This window comes from Lipophrys pholis (genome assembly GCF_963383615.2).
Source record: "Lipophrys pholis genome assembly, chromosome: 17".
In the NCBI taxonomy this organism is placed as follows: Eukaryota; Metazoa; Chordata; class Actinopteri; order Blenniiformes; family Blenniidae; genus Lipophrys; species Lipophrys pholis.
This window is the reverse complement of record NC_137643.1, coordinates 21,830,509-21,851,297: the sequence shown is the minus strand read 5'-3', so window position 1 is coordinate 21,851,297 and position 20,789 is coordinate 21,830,509. Positions and strand designations below refer to the sequence as shown.

Genomic DNA, 20,789 nt, shown 5'->3' with positions numbered 1-20,789 from the left:
GAATAAACGTCAGAATCAATGAAGATGGCAGGTTGGGATGAAAGGTAGAGGATGTGAAAAGTAGGAAATAAAGAAGTCCACAATGGCACTGTAAATTATGATTAAGATTGTGAACTGTATCTTTAAAGAAAACTACACAAAGTGGTCCAGTGTGGCGAGACAAGAAAGTCAAGTTGACCCACCATGTAACCAACCATTTCCTGCTATTATTTTCAGTATTAAGCATTTAGAAATTAGATCATGGTTCGGTGAAGTGGCAGCAGCTTGATCTATTAAAGACAGTTAATGAACCACAGGTGTTTTTGTTTTTTTTCAACAAAAAGGACATAACCCAACATGCAAACCAATTGGAACGAGACTGAAAATGATCTAAAAAAACAACAACCCAGTGACAAACAGTGGCCCGCTAACCAATCAGACATTGTGGAGGTCGACAAACACCAGATGAGAGCAACAGTGATTGATGCAACTGTACCACCTGACAGCAACGTCAGAAAGAAAGAACATGAAAGGTTTGAGAAGTATCGAGGGTTGGAGGAAAAACTGGAACAGATGTGGAGGGTTAAAGTTCGTGGTTCCTGTAATAGTAGAAGAACTAGAGGCGATGAGCCCCAATAGGAGAAAGTCTGAGCAGAAACAACATTTGAAGTCCAGCAGAGCACAGTTCTAGGAACAGATATGATACTGCACACAACCCTCAAACTCCCAGACCTCAAGAGGACCTCAAACTCCCAGACTTCTAGTAGAGGACCTCAAACTCCCAGACCTCTGGAGGACCTCAAACTCCCAGACCTCTAGTAGAAGACCTCAAACTCCCAGACCTCTAATAGAAGACCTCAAACTCCCAGATCTCTAGTAGAGTACCTCCAACTCCCAGACCTCTCGTAGAAGACCTCTCGTAGAAGACCTCAAACTCCCAGACCTCTAAGAGAAGACCTCAAACTCCCAGATCTCTAGTAGAGTACCTCCAACTCCCAGACCTCTCGTAGAAGACCTCAAACTCCCAGACCTCTAATAGAAGACCTCAAACTCCCAGATCTCTAGTAGAGGACCTCAAACTCCCAGGTCTCTAGTAAAGGACCTCAAACTCCCAGACGTCTGGAGGACTTCAAACTCATATGGGGTGAGTATTCATTTTTCATGACTTTAGAACTTGTCAACATTTCCCATGTTTATTGGTCAGGTGAGTCTTTTATTCTGAAAGGACGCCCCACCACGCCTTTTTCCGTTTCAGTGCGCGCGCGCCGCCGCTTGACGTCAGAGCGGCAGAGCGTTCAGCAGTTTCCAGCAGGTAGCACAAAGGGAACGGGCACAGGACCTTCGGCCATGGGCGTTAAACTCTACTACACCACCGTCACCGCTTCCAGGACTGTGAGTAAACTCCCCGCCGCCCAGCGGATTTCCCAAGGCCTACCCCCGCGTCCCTCGCTTCCCCTGCGGGCACTGGCGAGGCTCAGCCCCGGCAGACACACCCAGCACCCGATCAGCACTAATGGTGCAGCGGGCCTGTGCAAACTCAGTCCCGCTTGGTTACCGTCACCGGTTAACAGGGTGTTATGAAGAATTAAGTCATAATGTGTAATTTGTTCAAATTACAGGTGCGCGCTCAGACGAGGCGGCTTCACGTCCCTCCACATAACCTGCCTTATATATGTGTGTCGGTGTGTTTCTGTCTATTTAATGTGTAGATTTGCAGTGTTTCGTGAGTAAACATCGACTAAATTGCTTTAAAAGTTATTTATTCTGTCATTTTGTTTCCTGTGAGCGGACGGGAACCGCTAGATGTATCCGCTTCCGTTAATTGTGCACCAAACTTCATTTAACGATCCTCTAATTTAAGCGTTTCCTTCTTGTGGGGCATTAAATATATTTCTTTATCTTTAACTCATATATTCAGCACATCAACATTTATCTCAATTATGCTTTTTTAATTTAATTCAGGACACACCTGATATCCAGGTGCCCTGAAAGTCTAAAATGAGCTCGAAAACCTGCAACAAAATCATAAATGTTACTTTAACAAAACCTATTTGCTCTACAAAACCTAAGCCGAATTAATCATTACAGCAAATACTATGGGAAAAAGTCCAACTATAGTGATTGTTTATCAAGCTTTGTTTTTATAAACGAGTGATATGTTTAAATCTGTGTAAGTTGTAATGGAGTTTGGAACTATGTTTCCACAGCTTCATAGTAAAAATCACAGAGAATGTATTTGCTTAATGTGTACTTATAGTAGCATTTTTATCTGAATAGCTTATTGTTGGGTCAAACATTTGGTATCTATTAGTGAGGAAATCAGCAAAACATTGTGACATAGTTTGTTTTTAACCCTCTAATGTGCCCCAGTGGTTTTTAGGTAAACACTGTTGGTATGCAGGAGCAACCTGTCGAACATTTTCATCGCCCGTTGTCGCCCACATTGTTTGCCTTTGGTATATTTCATTCCAGCGAGGTCAGTACAGAGAAATACATGGGGTAATGTGGTTGTTGTGTCTACAGGCCAAAGATCCCAAAGTGAGGTGACGCAAAAGTATAAAAAAAAAAAAGGACGTAAATCCGACTTTGTTGTCTTTCTATTCCATTGCTCATTGACACTTGAAAAGCCGTGTACATGTTTCCTAAAAGTGATGCGTTGTTTCCCAAGCGTCGTCTAATTTCCAGGAAATGGCTTTTTTTTTATGATTTTTGTTCTCATAGGCAAGTGTAGTTCTGATCAAATTGGACCAATCCAAGCTTTTGGTGCACCCATGATTTGGAACCTTTCTTCAAACTGTTCTGATTTGATAATGATCAGTAACTGAAACACAGCACTCGGCTTGTAATCGCAGTACTTCCCGTTTTTTAGAGGAACCTTTTCAAAGTCATGTGTAAGTCGACTTCCTGAGCACAGCAACTGGGTGTCAGCTAGTTCGGTCGCTGTGTTTAGGTGTGGTCACATTTGCAAAACGCACCCTCCCGACTTCCTCAGTCACCCACAAAGATAGCACACTGTTTACCCGCCTATTAATCATCAGCCATGAGAGCGCCACTTCTTTTTAAAGGCATGCAACGTTATTTCCCCCCCCCCCCCCCCCCCCCATCTGCCTGAGTCTCTGGCCTTGAGGAGAAGTAATAATTCCATGTTATTGAAAGTGGCCGTTGAAGCTCATCGATGGCCTTGTCTTCTGTTTATTGTTGAAAAACCAGCCTACCATAGGGTCCACAGTCCTCCCTGCACCAAGACATAACTACCAGGTATTACTGAGTTTTCTTTCAGGACGAACGAACCAACCTTGATAACCAGGAATTACAGATGAGGTGGCTGCAGTAACAGCTCCCAGCCGTAGTCGGTGAAAACCCTCACGTTAGATTGGTTGGGTAAATGGGATTACTTTCAGGATGTGCTTGTACTGAAATGAGTAAAATGATCATTTCTTGAAGGGTATTAGCGTTTTGCAGCGAAGGGTGAAGTCTGTTAAAGTTCAAGGACCTTTATTGGCAATTAGTTCCGCGGCCTGTGACACAACAGGAACATCAATCAAAGAGTCTGTCCATCACACAGGAGATAAATGAATTAAAACTCCACAACTTGGTCAAAGGCCGGACGGTTCCTGGGTCAGTTCGACTCTCCTCATCAGGGATCTGACGCTGGAGCTCATGTTGTCGGGCGTCCGTCAGGATCAGACCTCGTTTTGTGCACATCACTAAGGTTATTTAGAGCTTTATCAGTAATTTGTTCAGCACATGTCTGTGTTGCCGAACAGCCTGAATCTTGAAATTAACTTGGTAAAGACAGGAATCTAAATTAAAACCACGCAACTCTTTCAAAAGCTAAATCTGCTGGTGAGTCAATCCACATGAGCAGTTTGAGCACGATAGTTCCTGCTTTTGGGTTATGATTTTCACTTCCCTTCTTGGAAATGGTGACAAATATGACGACTAAATGGTTTTCTTCTCGTATCAATGACCCTCCCCGCCCCCCGGCTTTAGACAAGTGTGTGATGGCAGCTTTCTGTCCTCCAGGTGAAGTCTCAGCAGGCCGAGATGATGCGGATCCTGGACAGTAAAAGCATCCAGTACGAGCTCATCGACATCTCGCTGGGCGGCGAGCTCCGAGACGAGATGAGGAGCAAAGCCGGAGACCCGACGGCGGTCCCTCCTCAGCTCTTCAACGAGGACCAGTACTGTGGGGTGAGGCGCGCCTGTTGTCTAAATATCAACCCATCTTTATTTATGCTGCACACTTCATAATGTAATGTGGCTTTTAGGGAAAGAGAATACCTATATTTGGATTATTTAATAAGATTTCCACGCGTCCACCACAGTTAGTTTTCTCAATGGAAATCCTAAACCTGGAATCATCTGATATAACGTAGTGGCTTTACTTCTGTGATGTTATGTTGTGTTTGAGAACACAGTTCATGTTCAACTTATCAAAATATTGTCGCATTGGTGTCTGAATTCAATACAAGGTCTCAGCAGTTTCCTTTGTCCTATAATTTAGAATTTGAATTCTGCTGTAGTTTTCTACTTTATGCCGACACCCAGTCACGTTCAGTAGTAATGGAGGTTTTTCTGTGGTACATACAGTGGCATCTAGTGGCCACATGTGGCATTAACCTGTTTAATTTGATCCGTCTCACGTTTAATGTCCTGGAAGACGTTTCGTCTCTTACCAAAGAGGCCGTCAACACTTTGTTGCCATAGAAACAGTTTGAGCCAGAAGACTCATAAACGGCACAGAGTGGCGAATGTAATTGGAAACGACAAAGATGGCGACTGGTGTAATAATGTAGTTTTTGTGAACAAAACAGAAGCCGTGTTGCTGGTGATGGTTTGCAGGATAGAGAATTATTTCCTACTATTAGCATTATTCTCATGTCCACTCGACCGTCTCACACAGCGATCCCGGTGAGAAGTGTGTCACGTAATATCAGGAGAGCAATTGTATAAATGCCGAAAGTTTTTGAAACCACCCTCCATGGCTCCTCCCCGTGTCCCAAATACTGCCCCCTCGAGGTTGCAGACGGTACTGCGCCGTCGGTCTTTACTGTGACGCGTCTGCTTTTCTGTCCCACAGAACTACGAGATGTTTTCCGAGGCGGTGGAGGCGGATACAGTGGAACAGTTGCTGAAGCTGGCATGAGGAGGACGGAGTGTAACCCCTCCCCCTCCCCCCCAACACATCCTCCCCCTCCGCCCTGCTGGAGGATCCTTTATCCAAACCCCACCTCTTCTCTCTGTATCTTTGCACCACTGGCACTGTCCTCCCACTTTCAATGCCATGATGAAGAATGCCAAAAATCCTGAATCAGAAGACACACATTCCCCCCCCCTCTGCACCATTCCTTCAGTCTTAATCCGTTCTGAATGTCTTCTTCTTCTTCTTTTTTTTTTTAAATTTGTTACCTCATCTCTGGTGCGATCAAGTCCTGGAGGAATCAGCGGGGTCATCTGATCAGATCACCCCATCATCATCATCATCATCAGTCTGAACTACTGTCTTTATTTAGTTTTTGTTCCCATAGCCTTCCAGTTCCCATATCGTACACCAGGGATGCAAATGCACACACACACGTAGCAAAAATCCTTACAGACTGGCGAGTTGGCGCGATGAAGCAGCTTCCAAGTGGCGATGACTTGTGGCTTCGCTCCGTTGCCCCTCGGCTGCAGCGTCCGGCAGGATGTTTGGTCCTGAATGTTTTGATGTGTTTGCTGAGGCCACCAGGAACCCAAGAAGGTGCTTTAATCCATCTCCGTGTTCTCAGACATTAGGGCTGAACGAGAAAAATAGATAAAATAACAGTATTTAATCATGCATGTTACTCTCTTTCCAAAACGCATCAAAGGGAATCTGATAAATCAAGGTTTTTTTTAATGGAATAAACCCCAAAACCAAAGTAGTTTTTCATGATTTACCTCATTCTACACTTTTAAATGGTCAGTTTTTCTTTAAAAGCTTGTTTTTTTCCCCCCCCAATGCTGAAATTACACATCTCAAAGGGCAAATAAATTAAGCTTTTAAGAAAAAATTTGATAATAAGGTGATATTTAAACCAAATGAGGTTTGCTATTACGATACTGTTCGTGAAATTTGAATGGACCAAACAAATATATGTAAATAAACAAAACTTGGTGTCCTCAATCAAATGAGATAAAACCCTCAAATGCTGATAATGAGATTAGAATGGGCCGAGGCTTTCGCCTTCAGCTGAGCGTGGCGAACTCAAAGAGCGAAGTTAAAAAGTCCCCCTTGGTGCCAATAGACACGCTTTCTCTCGGCGTTAGCGCTCGCTTTATATCTTCTAGAAACTTGAACGAACTCGTTTCCACCGACCGACTCGGCGAAAAAAAAAACCAAACCAGACGAGCCAAATAGAGGGGAAAGTCGGAGCGGCGTCGCGACGCTCCGTCGACGGAAACAAAAGATGGAGGTCGCTGCTATCCGGAGCGAACCGACTCCGTTTTTAGGGAACAAACACCACGTGGGAGAACCGAAGGCTTTCACTGACTTGTGCTTTGTTTTTATATCTGCGTTCATTCCAATGAGTTATGGTCTCTCAATGATTATTCCGTAGTTTGTTTAGTTGATTGTTTCAAATGAGGAAAGCGCCGTTTCCCTTCCCACCTCCCCGTCGTCGTGTGGTTACAGTTTGGGACACACACACACACACACACACACACACACACACACACACACACACACACACACACACACACACACACACACACACACACACACACACACACACACACACACACACACACACACACACACACACACACACACACACACACACACACACACACACACACACACACACACACACACACACACACGAAATGTCCGTACACTGTTTTGTAAGTGTCGATGGTGGTTTTGCCTGTTCTTGATGTATTTTCCACGATGATCCATGGTTTAGACATTCCACGTTTTCTTTCTGTGAGCTCCTGTTTTTTTTTTTGTTGCTTTTGGACCAATTCCCCTTTGGCCGAAAAAGAAAAAAAAACCTAGGGAATAAAATGCTGTTGTCTTCCAAGAAGATTGTGAAAAGTGATTTATGGGTTTAAAACAGTAAATAAAAGTGGAGTTGAAATCAATTACTGTGTTTTTAGTTTTTTTTTGGTTGTAGGATTTGAAGGATAATTTTAACTTGACAATGAAGTTGTGTGTTTCCAGAGTTGTTATAAAGATAATAATGAAGCTGTTATGCAGACGTTCTCATAATCAGTAATATGGTTTTTAAGCTTTACCTCTCACCGTGAAGCTCCACCTCCCCCCCTGTCTCCTCCCTGGATGGATTACAGTTCATCTCATCAGAAAATAGTTTGTTTCAAAAGGAATTAGGAGCTAATCCACATTTCACTCATCAATTTAGGAGCTGAACTGAGCTTCCTCAGACTCTCCACCTTCCATTGCTTCACCTGCTTCACTGCTCTAAGTTCTATCATCGTCCCGATGAGACATTTTACACATATCTAATATAAAGTCAAACATGTTGTTAAATGTTGGCGTAATTAGGTTGTTCTCCCTGTGTAGTAGAACTTTACTCACAATATTACTCATAAAAAAGAAACAAGTCTTGCTGCAGTTTCAGTCTTTTCTTCTCTGCTGTACTGAAATAATATGACAAACTATTTAGTCCAGTGTTGATGATACTCAGGAACACAAAGTTAGCAGTTAAATAAAGGACCAATGACCGTCCCAGGATTTAAGACTTCATTCAACAGATTTTGTTCCTAAATATGAACGTAAAAACGAAGAACATGACGTTATAAATGAGCCATATTCATGGCAGCGTTCCCTACAAACTAGTTTACCTAGTTCCAAAGAAGTCCTGTAGCGTTGACAGATCAGATTGGCAGTTTCCAGCCCAATCACATCTTAGAACCCGCCCATTCCAAACAGACAGAGAGAGAGAGCTGTTTTCACAATATCAAAAACTCGCCAAATGTGGACAAAAGCAGCCCAAATTTTAATCACCAGCCCAATGGTTTTTCCCCCGCCTGCCGTAAACAAAAACAGCCGAATTGGGCGGAAAACATTTTTTTAAGAGACGAAAGGTAGAGTATAAACTCATTTTTAAAACAGTTGGAGGGCTTCTTATTCCTCCATTTATTACAATGTAAATGATATTTTCCCAACAAGAGAAGTATATTAATAACGTTAGATAATGCAAGGTCTGGATGTATTTTATAGTATAATATGTCAGAGAGGTCTAAATTGTTTACATCATTAATCTTGAGAGAAATCCAATCTTTAATACCACCCCAAAAATGTTTTAATAGAGGACAAGAGAAAAATAAATGTTCTAAAGATTCATTTGATTCATTACAAAATGAACAGGGATTTACGTCAAAGCCAAATCTATTTTTTAAGAGTTCAACAACTGGATAAATCTTGTAAATAATTTTAATATGTATTTCCTTTACCTTTGGTGGAACTGGCCATTGAACAAAAACACTTTTGTGCTTTTTCCAACTTTGAAAGAGTTTCTAGGTCAGTCAAATTTCTATAAATTTGTCTTTCGTAGTTGCAATAATGATCAGGAGAATCTGGTGTCAATGGGAAGTTGAATGTGTTTGTAGTACCCCAGCTCACTTTTAGGTGGCGGTGGTGAAGCGGGATGTGCTCCATGAAGCAGAGGAAGTCCGTTGTCTTGACGACCATGATGATGACAGGAAGTGGGGTTTATTGATTTCAAAGTAAAATCAAATAAACTAAAGCACGAAATCTTTCCAGGAAGTGACGTTTTAGTTCATTTTTGTGAAACAATTCTGGTTCAAAGTGATTTGATTAGTTTTACTGTGTAATATCACATCCATGAAATTATATATTTTGTTAAAATATCTGTGACTGAGTGTGTGATCAGGACAAAACAAGAAAGATAAAATGAAGATATTTAGTTTTAAATATACAAAAAATATAAATAAAATCAAACAATGAGTACAATGAGAGCTTAAGATGTTAGAATAATAAACCAGTGAATGAATAAATGAATTAATAAATGAGTGAATAAGTGGGTGAATGAATAAGTGAATGAATTATTGAATGAAACTAAGTAAATAAACAAATAGCTCCCCTTTTATTTTGAAAAGCCGAGTTCGGTCTTGACGTGCGTTTCCAAACACTCCAGCGAGTGTGGCTTTTATTTTGAAACACCGCATGCAGCTCCGGTTTACGTGTTTCCAAACACTGCAGTGAATGAGGAAGCTCTGAAATCTGACACATTTCGGAGCTTTTAACGTGAGTATTGTCTTTTATTCTGAGAGCATGACATTGAAGCGTGGCGCATTGTGATAAAAAAGAACTGACGCATGCGCACCGACACGTCATGCGCGCGATGGAGACTGGCAGGTGCTGCTCATCATGTCATTAACATGCTAAGCTAAGCTAGCTCACTCAGGTGTTAAAACACAGAATGAAGCACAACGTGAACACATTTTGTCCACTAAATATATCGACTCAACGGGTCCAAAACATAAACAGGGATTGCGTTTAATTACATGAGTTTGTTTTGGTCGCTGTGGTGGTTATTTTGCCATTTAGCCACATTTAGCTGACAGTTGCAGGTGTTCAGTTGGTTACAAACATCCATTTTAAATGTTTTTTATGTTGTTCTTCACTATAAACTCAAAGTTGCACTTTTCCATTCAATGCAGCTTCAATGAACTGTTCAGTATTGAAAATGTAAAGACAGGCAGGGCTTATTTTACAAGTTGGGTTTTTAAATCACATCTGCTTTGAGCTATGTTCTTTTATTTTTCCCCCTCCAGCATTATTTGCAGTTTGTTAACTTATAAAGTGTCATTTCATGACTTCTTTTTTACTATCTAAAAAGTTATCAAGTGTCATTGTTGAACTTATGTGAGTTTTTGAACATTTATTTATGATTCTATTCGTTTTATTTTTTGGGGGGGGGAGTATGCAACCTGCTTGTGTGTTTATTGAATTTAATGCACATTTTTAAGTTGTCATGTTAATGATCTGGCTCCTTCAAGATAGAAATTGGCTTTATGTGGCCCCTGGACCATGACTTTAACACTTCTGTTCTGATGATATGTTGCCATTGTTTATTAATTATTCACTGAGCTTATTCACTAAAGAATAGGAATAATTAATCGTAGGAGGAAATTCTTCACAGGGTTCCTCATCAAGCGTATTTTAAGATAATTAAATAGTAATGTGTAAAGCTTAACAGAGCTGGCCCCGGGTTGAGGGTTAGTCACATCAAAGATGGTGGCGTCTGGTCCATGCAGCGATAAAAACGTGGACGGAGAATGCGCTGACATTTTGGTCAGGCGTTAATGACACAACAAGGCTTGTCAAAGGAGATGGGAAACTTATTGATTCACAAACTAGTTATAAACTTACCACTGAGGTAAAACGCTCGGTTCAATCAATGCTTCGTTGGCTTTTCACTCTTCACTGACAGCGTGACATGAAAGGAGTCGGCGTGCCTTCTACTGGATACCTAACAAAATAAAAACACTGTATTCCCTGTGTTTTAGTAGTGAAAAAGAAGTGGCAACATCGGCATCAATCTGCCAAAAGTTGGCACCTTCTGACCTCAAGTCCACGGTGGAATAGCTGCATTTACACCCTGGTACCCGGGTATTTAAAAAACTGATATTTCTCTGTGTTTGAGACGCACATTTACACATAAACCAGCTCCGGCCACAGTGGCGATCTGGATAAACGCTGTTTCTCCGGTTGCATCTAAAAGGGGGGTAGACAGATTTTTACGTCACAATTAGTGACGTGTTTGTTCCAGGATTTTCAACATTTTTATTTTATTTTCCACAATTTCACACATGCAAACAAGGGATTTTGACTTGTGCATGAAATCTGTGAAAACTGAAAAAACGGACTCCCGCAAAACCTTGGAGCTTATCATGCTGGGGTCCAACATATTTTCTTTGATTGGCGATCATGGCTTCATGCTTCTCGTTGCACTGCCCCCTACAGGTCTGGCTGCTCATAGCAGCTCTGAACCAGGTATATATGCAAGTCTGTGTCAATGAAGGTTTTTTTTGTAAACGTAGAAGTAACAGTTTTTTGAAAATCCAGGTAAATGTGGTCTCAGTGGTGTTGAAAGTGTCTCTCTCTGCTGTAGCCACATGAGAGGATGAGCGTCCCGGACTACCTGCAGTGTGCCGAGGACCACCAGACGGTGCTGGTGGTGGTCCAGCCGGTCGGCATCGTGCCCGAGGACCAGTTCTTCAAGATCTACAAGCGCATCGCCGGCGTGAGCCAGGTGAGCATCCGGGACTCCCAGCGCCTCCTCTACATCCGCTACCGCCACCACTACCTGCCCGAGAACAACGAGTGGGGCGATTTCCAGACGCACCGCAAGGTGGTGGGCCTCATCGCCATCACCACCTGTGGCTCGGACCGGGAGTGGCCGCAGACCGCCGACCGCTTCCATGGCCAGAAGGAGGTGTACGGCTCCACGCTGTACGACTCGCGGCTGCTGGTGTTCGGGCTGCAGCGCGACGTCGCCGAGCAGCAGCGCACCGACATGGCCTTCTACCCCGGCTTCGAGGACTGCCCCGACGTGGAGAAGAGGGTGGAGGACTTCGTGGAGTCCATCTTCATCGTGCTGGAGTCCAAGCGGCTCGACCGGGCCACCGATAAATCCGGGGACAAGATCCCTCTGCTGTGCGTGCCGTTCGAGAAGAAGGATTTTGTGGGTTTGGACACGGACAGCAGGTGAGTTTCCCCGGTGACTCCGCGCATGTCGTCCAAGTGCTTGTTTTGGTTCCGTACATCTCAAAAATCCGCCTTCCGATTTTTGCTGTGTTCATTTTCTGTTTCACCTTTGCTTTATTTGTCTTTTTCTTCTTCTTTTTTTCGTTTCTTTCATACTGTCCTGTGAGTTTATTGTTGGGTGTGAAAAGGTGAGACAATATGAGTTTGTTGAAATTCATCCTGAAACCCCCGTCGGCTTCAGCTCCGCTCCCGGCGAACACCGTGCTGCTCCTCATTCGGCCATGACTCCGAGCCAAACTCATCGCTCCTCCACACGAGTTCAAGATTATTTGCAAACTCATCTAAAGCAGCTTTTAGGGGTTCCATTGTAAGCTATTGGATTTCACTCTACCCAACACTTTAAAAATAATCCGTGTTGGTCAACTTGTTGGCCTTAACATGCGAGATAGAAAATGAATAAACTAGTCAATTAATTACAGTCTTAGATTTAGTGATTTTTAAGAAAATTCTCCCAGAACCACACTCATACTATCCGATGCAATCTAGTTCTAACATTCTAACTCATTAAATACACACTGAAATCTTTAGGAGGTATTTAAATGAGAAAAACCACAACGTTATCCAGTCTGAGGCAACATAGCAACAAACGACACCCTTGATAATGCGCATAGCTAAATAAAAACAGTATTTTATTTTTTAAGACTCGGTAGCAGGTGTGCCAAACATAAGGTCTGTGGACCAGTTTTGGGCCACAAGTGGACTCAGACTGACTCACTGGATCACCTCATAAAGTGCAAAAATAAACAAAAAAGTTTTGAGGATTTGTAAAAAAAGTGAATCATACACACTAGAGTCCCGATTACACCACAACGTTTTCAACTTTTGTAGCATTTTGAGGTGTTTGGAGCTGCTGAAAATGCGTCTTTAGGAAAACGGTTCCCCAAGGTAGAAGTTCCGACTTGGTGTCCTTAGAAACGGGGGGGGGGAAACGCAACTTTTTGGAAACGCTGCCACTGCGCATTCGTAAAATGGCCGAGGCAGATAGTAGGTGGACGATAACAACAATGGCGGCACCCAGAGTCGCAAATATGATGCAATTTCACCTGAAACATTGTCGTGTCGACGGAGCCCAAATCACTCAGTTGTATTTTCCTGCCCTGTAACTTGTTTTTAATTTCTGTGCAACAAGAGGAAGGGATGTAAACGTCTATAATAACTCCAATTATTCCTTGAGAAGTCCCCATTTAAAATTTGCACTAATTACAGAGAAAATAGTAATTTCTCCTGAAAGAAGACCTCAAATTAAAAATTGATTTATTAAACATTCAAAGTGGGAAGTGTAATTGTAGTCTCGTTGGGAGACTTGTTTTAGATTTATTTTTTAATTTTTTGCCTGATTAGCTGATTGTTCACTGATTAAAAGACTCTCCGGGATTCCAAGAGCTTATTAATTGGATTTGTGCTGATTGAATACTGTTCTGTTTTAAATGCAATTACTCTCAAAGTGTAGGGCTCTTTGCAGGAGACCTGTTAGTTATTTAAGAAAAGACACTGAACCACAATTCAATTTTTTTAGTCTTCTCTGTTAAAAGAGTCAACCGTTCTGATGTTTAAAGTACATCACTTTGGAGTATTCTCACAAACAAACAATGCACCAATTTAATGTGATGAACTGTTAGACGACGGTGTTTAAAGTCATTCAACAACAAGAAACACATTTCAGAATGTATTCTGGACACAATTATTATCCTTTGGAGAATTACTTTTAATAAAAAAAAAAAAGTGAACTAATAAATGATAGTTAAAAGAGCCTGGTTGGTTCTATTTTTTTTTCACAGTGTTGAAGACAAGAAAGCTTTTAGAGAGCACCATAAATGGTTTTATATAACACAGACTAATCACCAAATGTCATTTTAAAGGTTTCTAATGTCGCCAAGAAGTTGCAGTGATCAGTGTTTAAATACTAATGGATGTGGGGGGGAAAAAGGCGTACTATTGAGATAAAGATGCAAAAAAGAGGACCTGTGGCAGCAACGCTCTAGAATCTTCCTGGGAAAGAGTGAAAGCGATCAAATGTGAAGCATGGTGGCGGTACCATCATGCTGTTGAGCTGCTTTCGACAGGAAATACACTGAATGAATTGAATAAGCGTTATGAAATGTCACAATAACCTTTAGACTTTTAAGTAATCTGCCACAAAGTGTCAGAAAACAGGGTTTTAGGTGAAGTTCTCGGGTATTTTAGCAGAGCAAAGTTTTTTTTTCCAAAGTTACAGAAACTAACAAAGAGGTGGAAGAAACGTTTACATTGACATAGGAGACATTTAGAGGCTGCTGTTGACGCCAAACCCTTTATGATTTACTGTATTTAGCTTTATAGTCAGAACATTATGGGTTTGAGGGCCTTGATCGGTCCTATTACCCTGGCTTCTCCCTCTGTCTTCATTCGCAACGTTTTCCATTGTCATTTACGTACGCCGTTGGTCAATATTTGATCTCTCATCGCATATTCTCAGCTTTCAGTTTATTAATTACCAGAGGCCCTAAAATACGTATTTATTCCTGTGAAGATATTATAAATGTTGGTCATAAACAAGTCAAAGTTGCCACTGATTTTGAGAATTTATGTGTGTACAGTTTGACTTTTGTGAAACCAACCAACCAACTTCTGTACCATCCATAGAGCAAACAAAGAGACTCTCACAAACGACGGGATGATAATGGAAACCCACACAAAGGAATAACATGCAAACTCAACCCAGACCTGAACTGGGGACATTCCTGCGATAATGGATCCCGAGGAACCAACCTCTAACCAATCAAATGAAGTGAAATCACTGGCCACCACAAAGTCTTCCCCTCCCTTCACAGGCCCCGTTAAATAAATCACTATATTCATCCTCGACGCAGATACCAGAGTTGATTTGTGAAGTGACTCACGGCGATAAAGTGTTGTGGTGTGAAAGGAGGAGCTGATGGTTTGGACTCGCTGAACCCTTCATGCCACTGCGCACTCCCCCGAGCTTTGTCCGAGCTTCACTCCGCATTTTAAAATTATTTTTTTTAATTTTTTTTATTACTTCTTTTAAATTCCTGCGACACAGTGGATCTCGTACAGAACCAAACCGATGTGTGAACCTCGCCCCCTGTTTAAAGTCTGCCTTCCGAGAGCCCGTCTTTGTGTGGTCCGTGTTTGTATAGATTTCTCTTTCCATCCCTGCCTCTAGATTACACAACCGGGGGGATATTCTCTCCGCGGCTTGACTCGCCTCGAACCCGTCCGATTGTCTAAGAACGACCTTCGCAGCCTTTCCCCCCTCCCGAGTAGTTCTACTTCCCCTGAATCCCGATAAAGCCGCTCTGCAAGACTCAGAAAGTGTTGCAGCACAGCCGGCGCTCCCTCCATGTCTTGTTGCTCTATTTGGCTTGTGCAACGCCCTCCCCTCCCCACTTCGCCTTCTGTAGTTGTCTGATAAGGTTTCCTCCAGCCTCCCCTGCTGACATAAGAAATGACAATAGCCCAAAGTCTGAACCAAGAAAGAAAAATCCACAAAAAAGATATATATGTGTATATATATATATATTTTAACAATTTAAAGCCTCTCTATTTATCTTGTTGCCTGAACAAAGTATTTTTTTTTTCTGTCACCTTTCAGGCACTATAAGAAACGTTGCCAGGGACGGATGAGGAAGCATGTAGGGGACTTGTGTCTCCAGGCAGGCATGCTGCAGGACGCCCTGGTCCACTACCACATGGCTGTGGAGCTGCTCAGGGGAGTGAATGACTTCCTCTGGCTGGGCGGTAAGTCAAGATCCACGCTCCAAAGAATCACAGTGGCCTTTCATGTCCGCAGTGCCACTTTTTGTCCATGTGGGGGCAGCCATCCAATTGGAGAACCTTTTTAATTTCTAAAATTCCTAAAGGTGTTCCACGTATTCGCTCCATGATACGCGGAGAAAGGCAAATCCTCGGAAAGCTCAAAAATAACATTCAGCAAAGTCCAACAGGAAGTCACATTACGACACGCCAAGCATCCATTCTACCAAATAACGCTCTTCAGTGTTGACATTGGTCAGGAGGTTAAACAACTGAGCTTCAGAAAAGCAGCATTTTTATTTATTTTTTTTCCTCAGCTATTAATCAACAAGCAATGTACTTCATCACATAAGGAAGCTAGAATATATCACATATAAAATAAGTTTGAATAGGCTGATGTAGGATGTATATAAAGTGTAGAAATTCGCAGCGAAAATGTCTTAGATGAAGTTTTAAGCAGTATAGTGACACGTGGAAGCACATTTTTTGTTCCTGTTCTTGCTCACAGCTGCATTGGAAGGCCTGTGCTCGGCCTCGGTCATCTTCCACTACCCCGGGGGCACGGCGGGGAAGAAGGCGGGACGCAAACCGAGCATCTCCCAGCCAGCCGACTCAGGGAAACGCCACAGACCAGGTCAGTTCAACACCCGATCTGTCGACTCTGGAATGTCTCCGCTGACTGAACACGCTGCTGAACTTTGCTGAGCTACAAGCTGCTTCCTTTGTGCACCGAGGAAACGACGTAAGCTGAGGCTTTTCCAGTGTATCCTCAACTTAACAGGGCTGTTATTAACATGATATTAACATATTAACACGACTTCATGATAACTATCAGGAAATGTACCATTGAATTTTCCAAAGCGCATTTATATAAGGGGAGTTAGCACTGTAATATGTAATATGTTCTAATTTAAATCCCAATAAGCTAACAAAAGAAAACCGCTTTACTGTAATTCTATTAAAAAGTTCTCAAACACTGTCAACTCGCTACTGCCACCTAATGCACAAAAGTAAATATTGCATATTGCACCTTTAAAGACTTATTATTATTATTATTATTATTTTTAAAAAATTTTTTATAGTTGATTATCTTTTTCTCATTATTGAACCTTAAAATGAGTTTTAGTCACTGCTCAAGGATCCAGACTTCCTCACATTCTTTAAAAAACAATGGACGATCTTTTTAGAAACAAATGACCTGCCTGGTGTCTGTCCCTATGTCCTCTGGGAAACGGCTAAAGTTGTCATGAGAGGCAAAATCATTTCTTACTTGTGATATAAGACCAAAAGCGAAAAAATAAAGGAGAAAGAACTGGAAGATAAAATCAAAACCATGGAGACAGCTCATGCTGCCTGCAAAGACGACCGCCTATTAATGGAACTAAGGAAATTAAAAATAGAGTTGAATGAAATAATTGAACATAAAACACAATTTCAACTGCAGATACTACGCTGGGAGAACTTTGAACGTGGTAATAAATCCAGCAAACTTTTAGCCAATCAGTTAAAACGAAATAAAGAAAAATGTACAATCCCCTCAGTCCAAACTCAAAATGGTAAAATCACTTTTAACCCTCAAGAAATAAACAATACCTTAGAGAATTTTACAAAAAACTTTACTCTTCACAAATTGACCCGTCACAATCTGAAATAGAGAACTTTCTGAGCACAGTTGACCTCCCAAAATTAAAAGAACAGATCCAAGGTCTAGAAGCTTCCATCTCAGTAGAAGAAAGGCAGGAAGCTCTCCAGCACATGCCTGATGGTAAAGCTCCAGGACCTGATGGTAAAGTCCCAGGACCTGATGGATACCCCACTGAATTTTACAAAGTATTATGGTCTTTACTCTCACCTATTTGTTTTTTTAGAATAATTGAGGAAATTAAAGAATCTTCAACTCTCCCCCAACATATGAACTGTGCAAATATCAGTCTTCTTCTAAAACCGGATAAAGATCCCACACTACCATCTAGCTATATCTTGCCCAACATCACTAATCAATGTAGATCTTAAAATAATTAGTAAAACATTAGCAAGCAGACTGGAAAAAATCACACCCCACAACATACACCCGGATCAAACTGGGTTCATTAAAGGACGACACTCCACTAACAATACACGTAGATTAATTAATCTTATAGACCACTGCCACCACAATAAACAAAAGGCCATTATCACCTCCTTAGATGCAGAAAAAGCCTTTGATAGGGTAAATTGGAAATTTCTACTCGCTACACTACGGAAATTTGGATTTAGAGAAAATGACCTCTCCTGGATAAAAATCCTGTCCACCTCACCCAGCGCCTGTGTTAAAACCAATGACCAAATGTCCTCAAGGTTCAATCTTGAGAGAGGCACCAGACAGGGGTGTCCACTCTCACCATCTCTCTTTGCAATCTTTATCGAACCACTAGCAGCAGCCATCAGACAGAACAATAACATAAAAGGAATACGAACAGCAAATGTAACGCATAAAATATGTCTCTATGCAGATGATGTGCTAATTTTCCTGCAAAACGCACAGACCTCTCTTCCAGAAACAATAGGGTTAATAGACAGGTTCTCCTCAATCTCAGAATATTCTATAAATTGGAACAAATCAGTCGTCTTGCCTATCAACTCTACATTTCAGCACACACCTAACACCCCACTAAAACCAGGGAACATCAAATACCTCGGCATTAACATCTCAGCCGAACTCTCAGACTTGGTGCACTTAAACTACACCCCCCTTATTAAAACATTGGAGGAGGACCTCACTCGATGGACGACACTCCCAATTTCACTTATGGGGAGAGTAGCAACAATCAAAATGATGGTCCTGCCTAAAATTAACTACATCTTCTCAATGATCCCAACAAAACCACCAAAAACCTGGTTTAACACTCTTGATTCTGATGTCTCAAAATTCTTATGGAAAAACAAACCATCACGTATAAGTTTAAAAACACTACAGAACACCAAGGACCAAGGTGGCTTAGAACCTCCAAACTTTTATAATTATTATCTGTCCAATAAACTACTTTATGTTGTAAAATGGATCAATCAGAAACCCTTAGATGAAGGCTGGCTAGACGTTGAAAAAACATTCTGTGAAGATCTCCAAACCAGAGATCTTCCCTTCTTCAGTCCTGTCATCAAAAAGCACAGCTGCTTTAAAAGCATCAATATAAACACATCGCTGACAGCTTGGTGGGAATTCTTCACTCATTCCCTGCAAACTCACACCTATCTGGAACAATCCCGACATCCTGCAAAGAAAGAAACCAATAAACTTCCGAAGATGGCAAAATAAAGGAATAAGAAACTTAGAACAACTTATCTCCAAGAACTCTTTTATTCCATTTAATGACCTAATAGAAACATATGGCATCAGTCAAAACAACTATCTGGAATATCTTCAGCTTAAGTCAATAATACAAACTAAGTTCAAACTAGAACAGATTAACCTGAACTTACCTCAGACAGTGACAAACCTCCGGAAGATCTCAGCACCTAAACCTCTTTCTAAAATTATCTCAATCCTGTCAGGTTCAAATATCTCAATATCCCTTCAACCTCCAAATGGGAAGAAGATCTCAACATCAACAGAGACCCAACGTTTTGGTCACAAATCTGTACAAATACATTCAAAATGAGCAAAAACCCCAATATACAGCTCATACAATACAAGGTCCTTCACAGAGTTCATTACACAGGACAAAGGATGTTCAAGATGGGGCTCACTCCCACTAACATATGTTCAAACTGCACAGGTGATCTCCCCGATACCTATTTACACGCACTTTGGCTTTGTACGCCAGTCCAAACGTTCTGGCAAAAGATTTGTGAAAATTTATAGTTATGCCTGGGCTACCCTATTCCAGTCTCACCTTCACTTTGCTTGTTAGGTGATGACACAGAAATTAAAAGAGAAAAAAATGAGTCCTGCTGCTCCTGGTTTCCCTAAGCGTCGCAAAAAAGGCGATCCTCATGATCTGGAAATCCAAAAGTAATCTGAATAAAAAGTTATTTAAAAACTTACTCCTAGACCACATCACATTGGAGAGAATGTCTGCTTGTAGGAAAAATCATTTGACACAATTTGAGTCCAAATGGTCCCCAATAATTAAATGCACCATGTAGCCCTGTGGGGGGGCGTTGGCTCCGTCCCGGGGCTCTAGGGGCCATCAGTGGTTGGGGCGTCGTGGCTTGGGTGGTTGGCGGCTCTGCAGGCTCGGGGGGGGTCCTAGCGTCTGTGCTGGGGGGCTGCGGCCTGGCCTCAGGAGTCCTGGGGGATGGGTGTGGGGGGGCTCTGCTCTGGGACGGGGGTGCTCCCGCTGGGGTGGGGTGGGGGGGCTGGGCGTCGGGCCCCGGCTGGGCCGTCGGCTGGGGGTGGGTGGGGGTGGGGCGTCGGGGCCCTGGGGGTGCGGGGCCTCCCCCTTTCTGGTGGGGGTGCCCGCTGCGGCGCTGGGGTTGGGTCCTCCCTCTGCCACCCTCCCCCGGTGGGGCGGGCTGGCCCCTGCTGCCGCGCTCCGGGTCTGCCTCGCTCCCGGATCTGGGTGAGCGGGGGACAGGGGGGCCCCGGGTTCTGGATGGACAGTTGACTGAGAGTGACCTCCAGGGCCTGATATATGGGAGGTGTGTGTGTGTGTGTGTGTGTGAGGGGGGGGGTGCCCTAACCAAAGGCTTCCAGCCGGGCTCGCACTGAGCCCCGCGGGTCCTAGACTCTGCTGTCTGGCTGTTGGGTGGGGTGGGGGCTTCCTGCCCGGGTCCCCTTACGGCGCCTTGTCGGGGGGGGGGGGGGTGGGGTTGGGTTGTTCCCCGGGTCCTAGGCCGGCCGCTCGGGGGTGGGGTGGGGCAGCGTGGGGGGTCCAGCTGGGCCAAGGTCCTAGCGATGGGGGGACCCCCTCCCTCAGAACCCTCCCTGCCTTACCTCACCTTACATTACTCCACAATAGGGAACAGTGGAGCGGTGCCTAGGGTGGGGGGGTCCAGGCTACTTAACTGTGGTCTGGGTCCTCCCCCGACTTTGCACCACCCACAATTTTAACCACACTTAGTCACGCAGGGTCTTAAGGGGGTAAGCCGCTTTCGGTGTTCTGCCGCTTGTCAGCGGTAGAACGCCCGGGCCCCGCTACCCCCCAATTGTAAACCGCACCATAGACACACACATTGCATCCACCTCTTCAAAACATAAAGACACACCCTTACATGCATCCAACACTACACAGGGTGGGGGGAGGGCGGGAGACGTGGCTCCCCCCAGTACCTCCCGCTGGGGTCCCACCCTGGCCCA

The 20,789-nt window shown here is 43.1% G+C and overlaps 2 protein-coding genes across 2 annotated transcripts in view; both read left to right on the top strand.

The window, feature by feature from the left end:
* Positions 1–1,265: 1,265 nt before the first annotated feature.
* sh3bgrl3 (SH3 domain binding glutamate-rich protein like 3) lies at positions 1,266–7,081 on the top strand. The gene is made up of 3 exons (XM_080485669.1): positions 1,266–1,371; positions 4,006–4,173; positions 5,063–7,081. Exons 1-3 carry the CDS (start codon positions 1,327–1,329, stop codon positions 5,126–5,128), a joined length of 279 nt encoding a protein of 92 aa, XP_080341795.1. The 5' UTR covers positions 1,266–1,326; the 3' UTR covers positions 5,129–7,081.
* A 2,067-nt stretch (positions 7,082–9,148) lies between these two features.
* Positions 9,149–20,789, top strand: part of trappc9 (trafficking protein particle complex subunit 9) — a 272,998-nt gene continuing 261,357 nt past the window's right edge. Inside the window, exons 1-4 of the mRNA XM_080485031.1 lie at positions 9,149–9,229; positions 11,100–11,695; positions 15,351–15,496; positions 16,020–16,145. Of these exons, the coding sequence (XP_080341157.1) occupies positions 11,112–11,695; positions 15,351–15,496; positions 16,020–16,145 (856 nt within the window). The 5' untranslated portion in view covers positions 9,149–9,229; positions 11,100–11,111. The remainder of the gene's footprint in view (positions 9,230–11,099; positions 11,696–15,350; positions 15,497–16,019; positions 16,146–20,789) is intronic.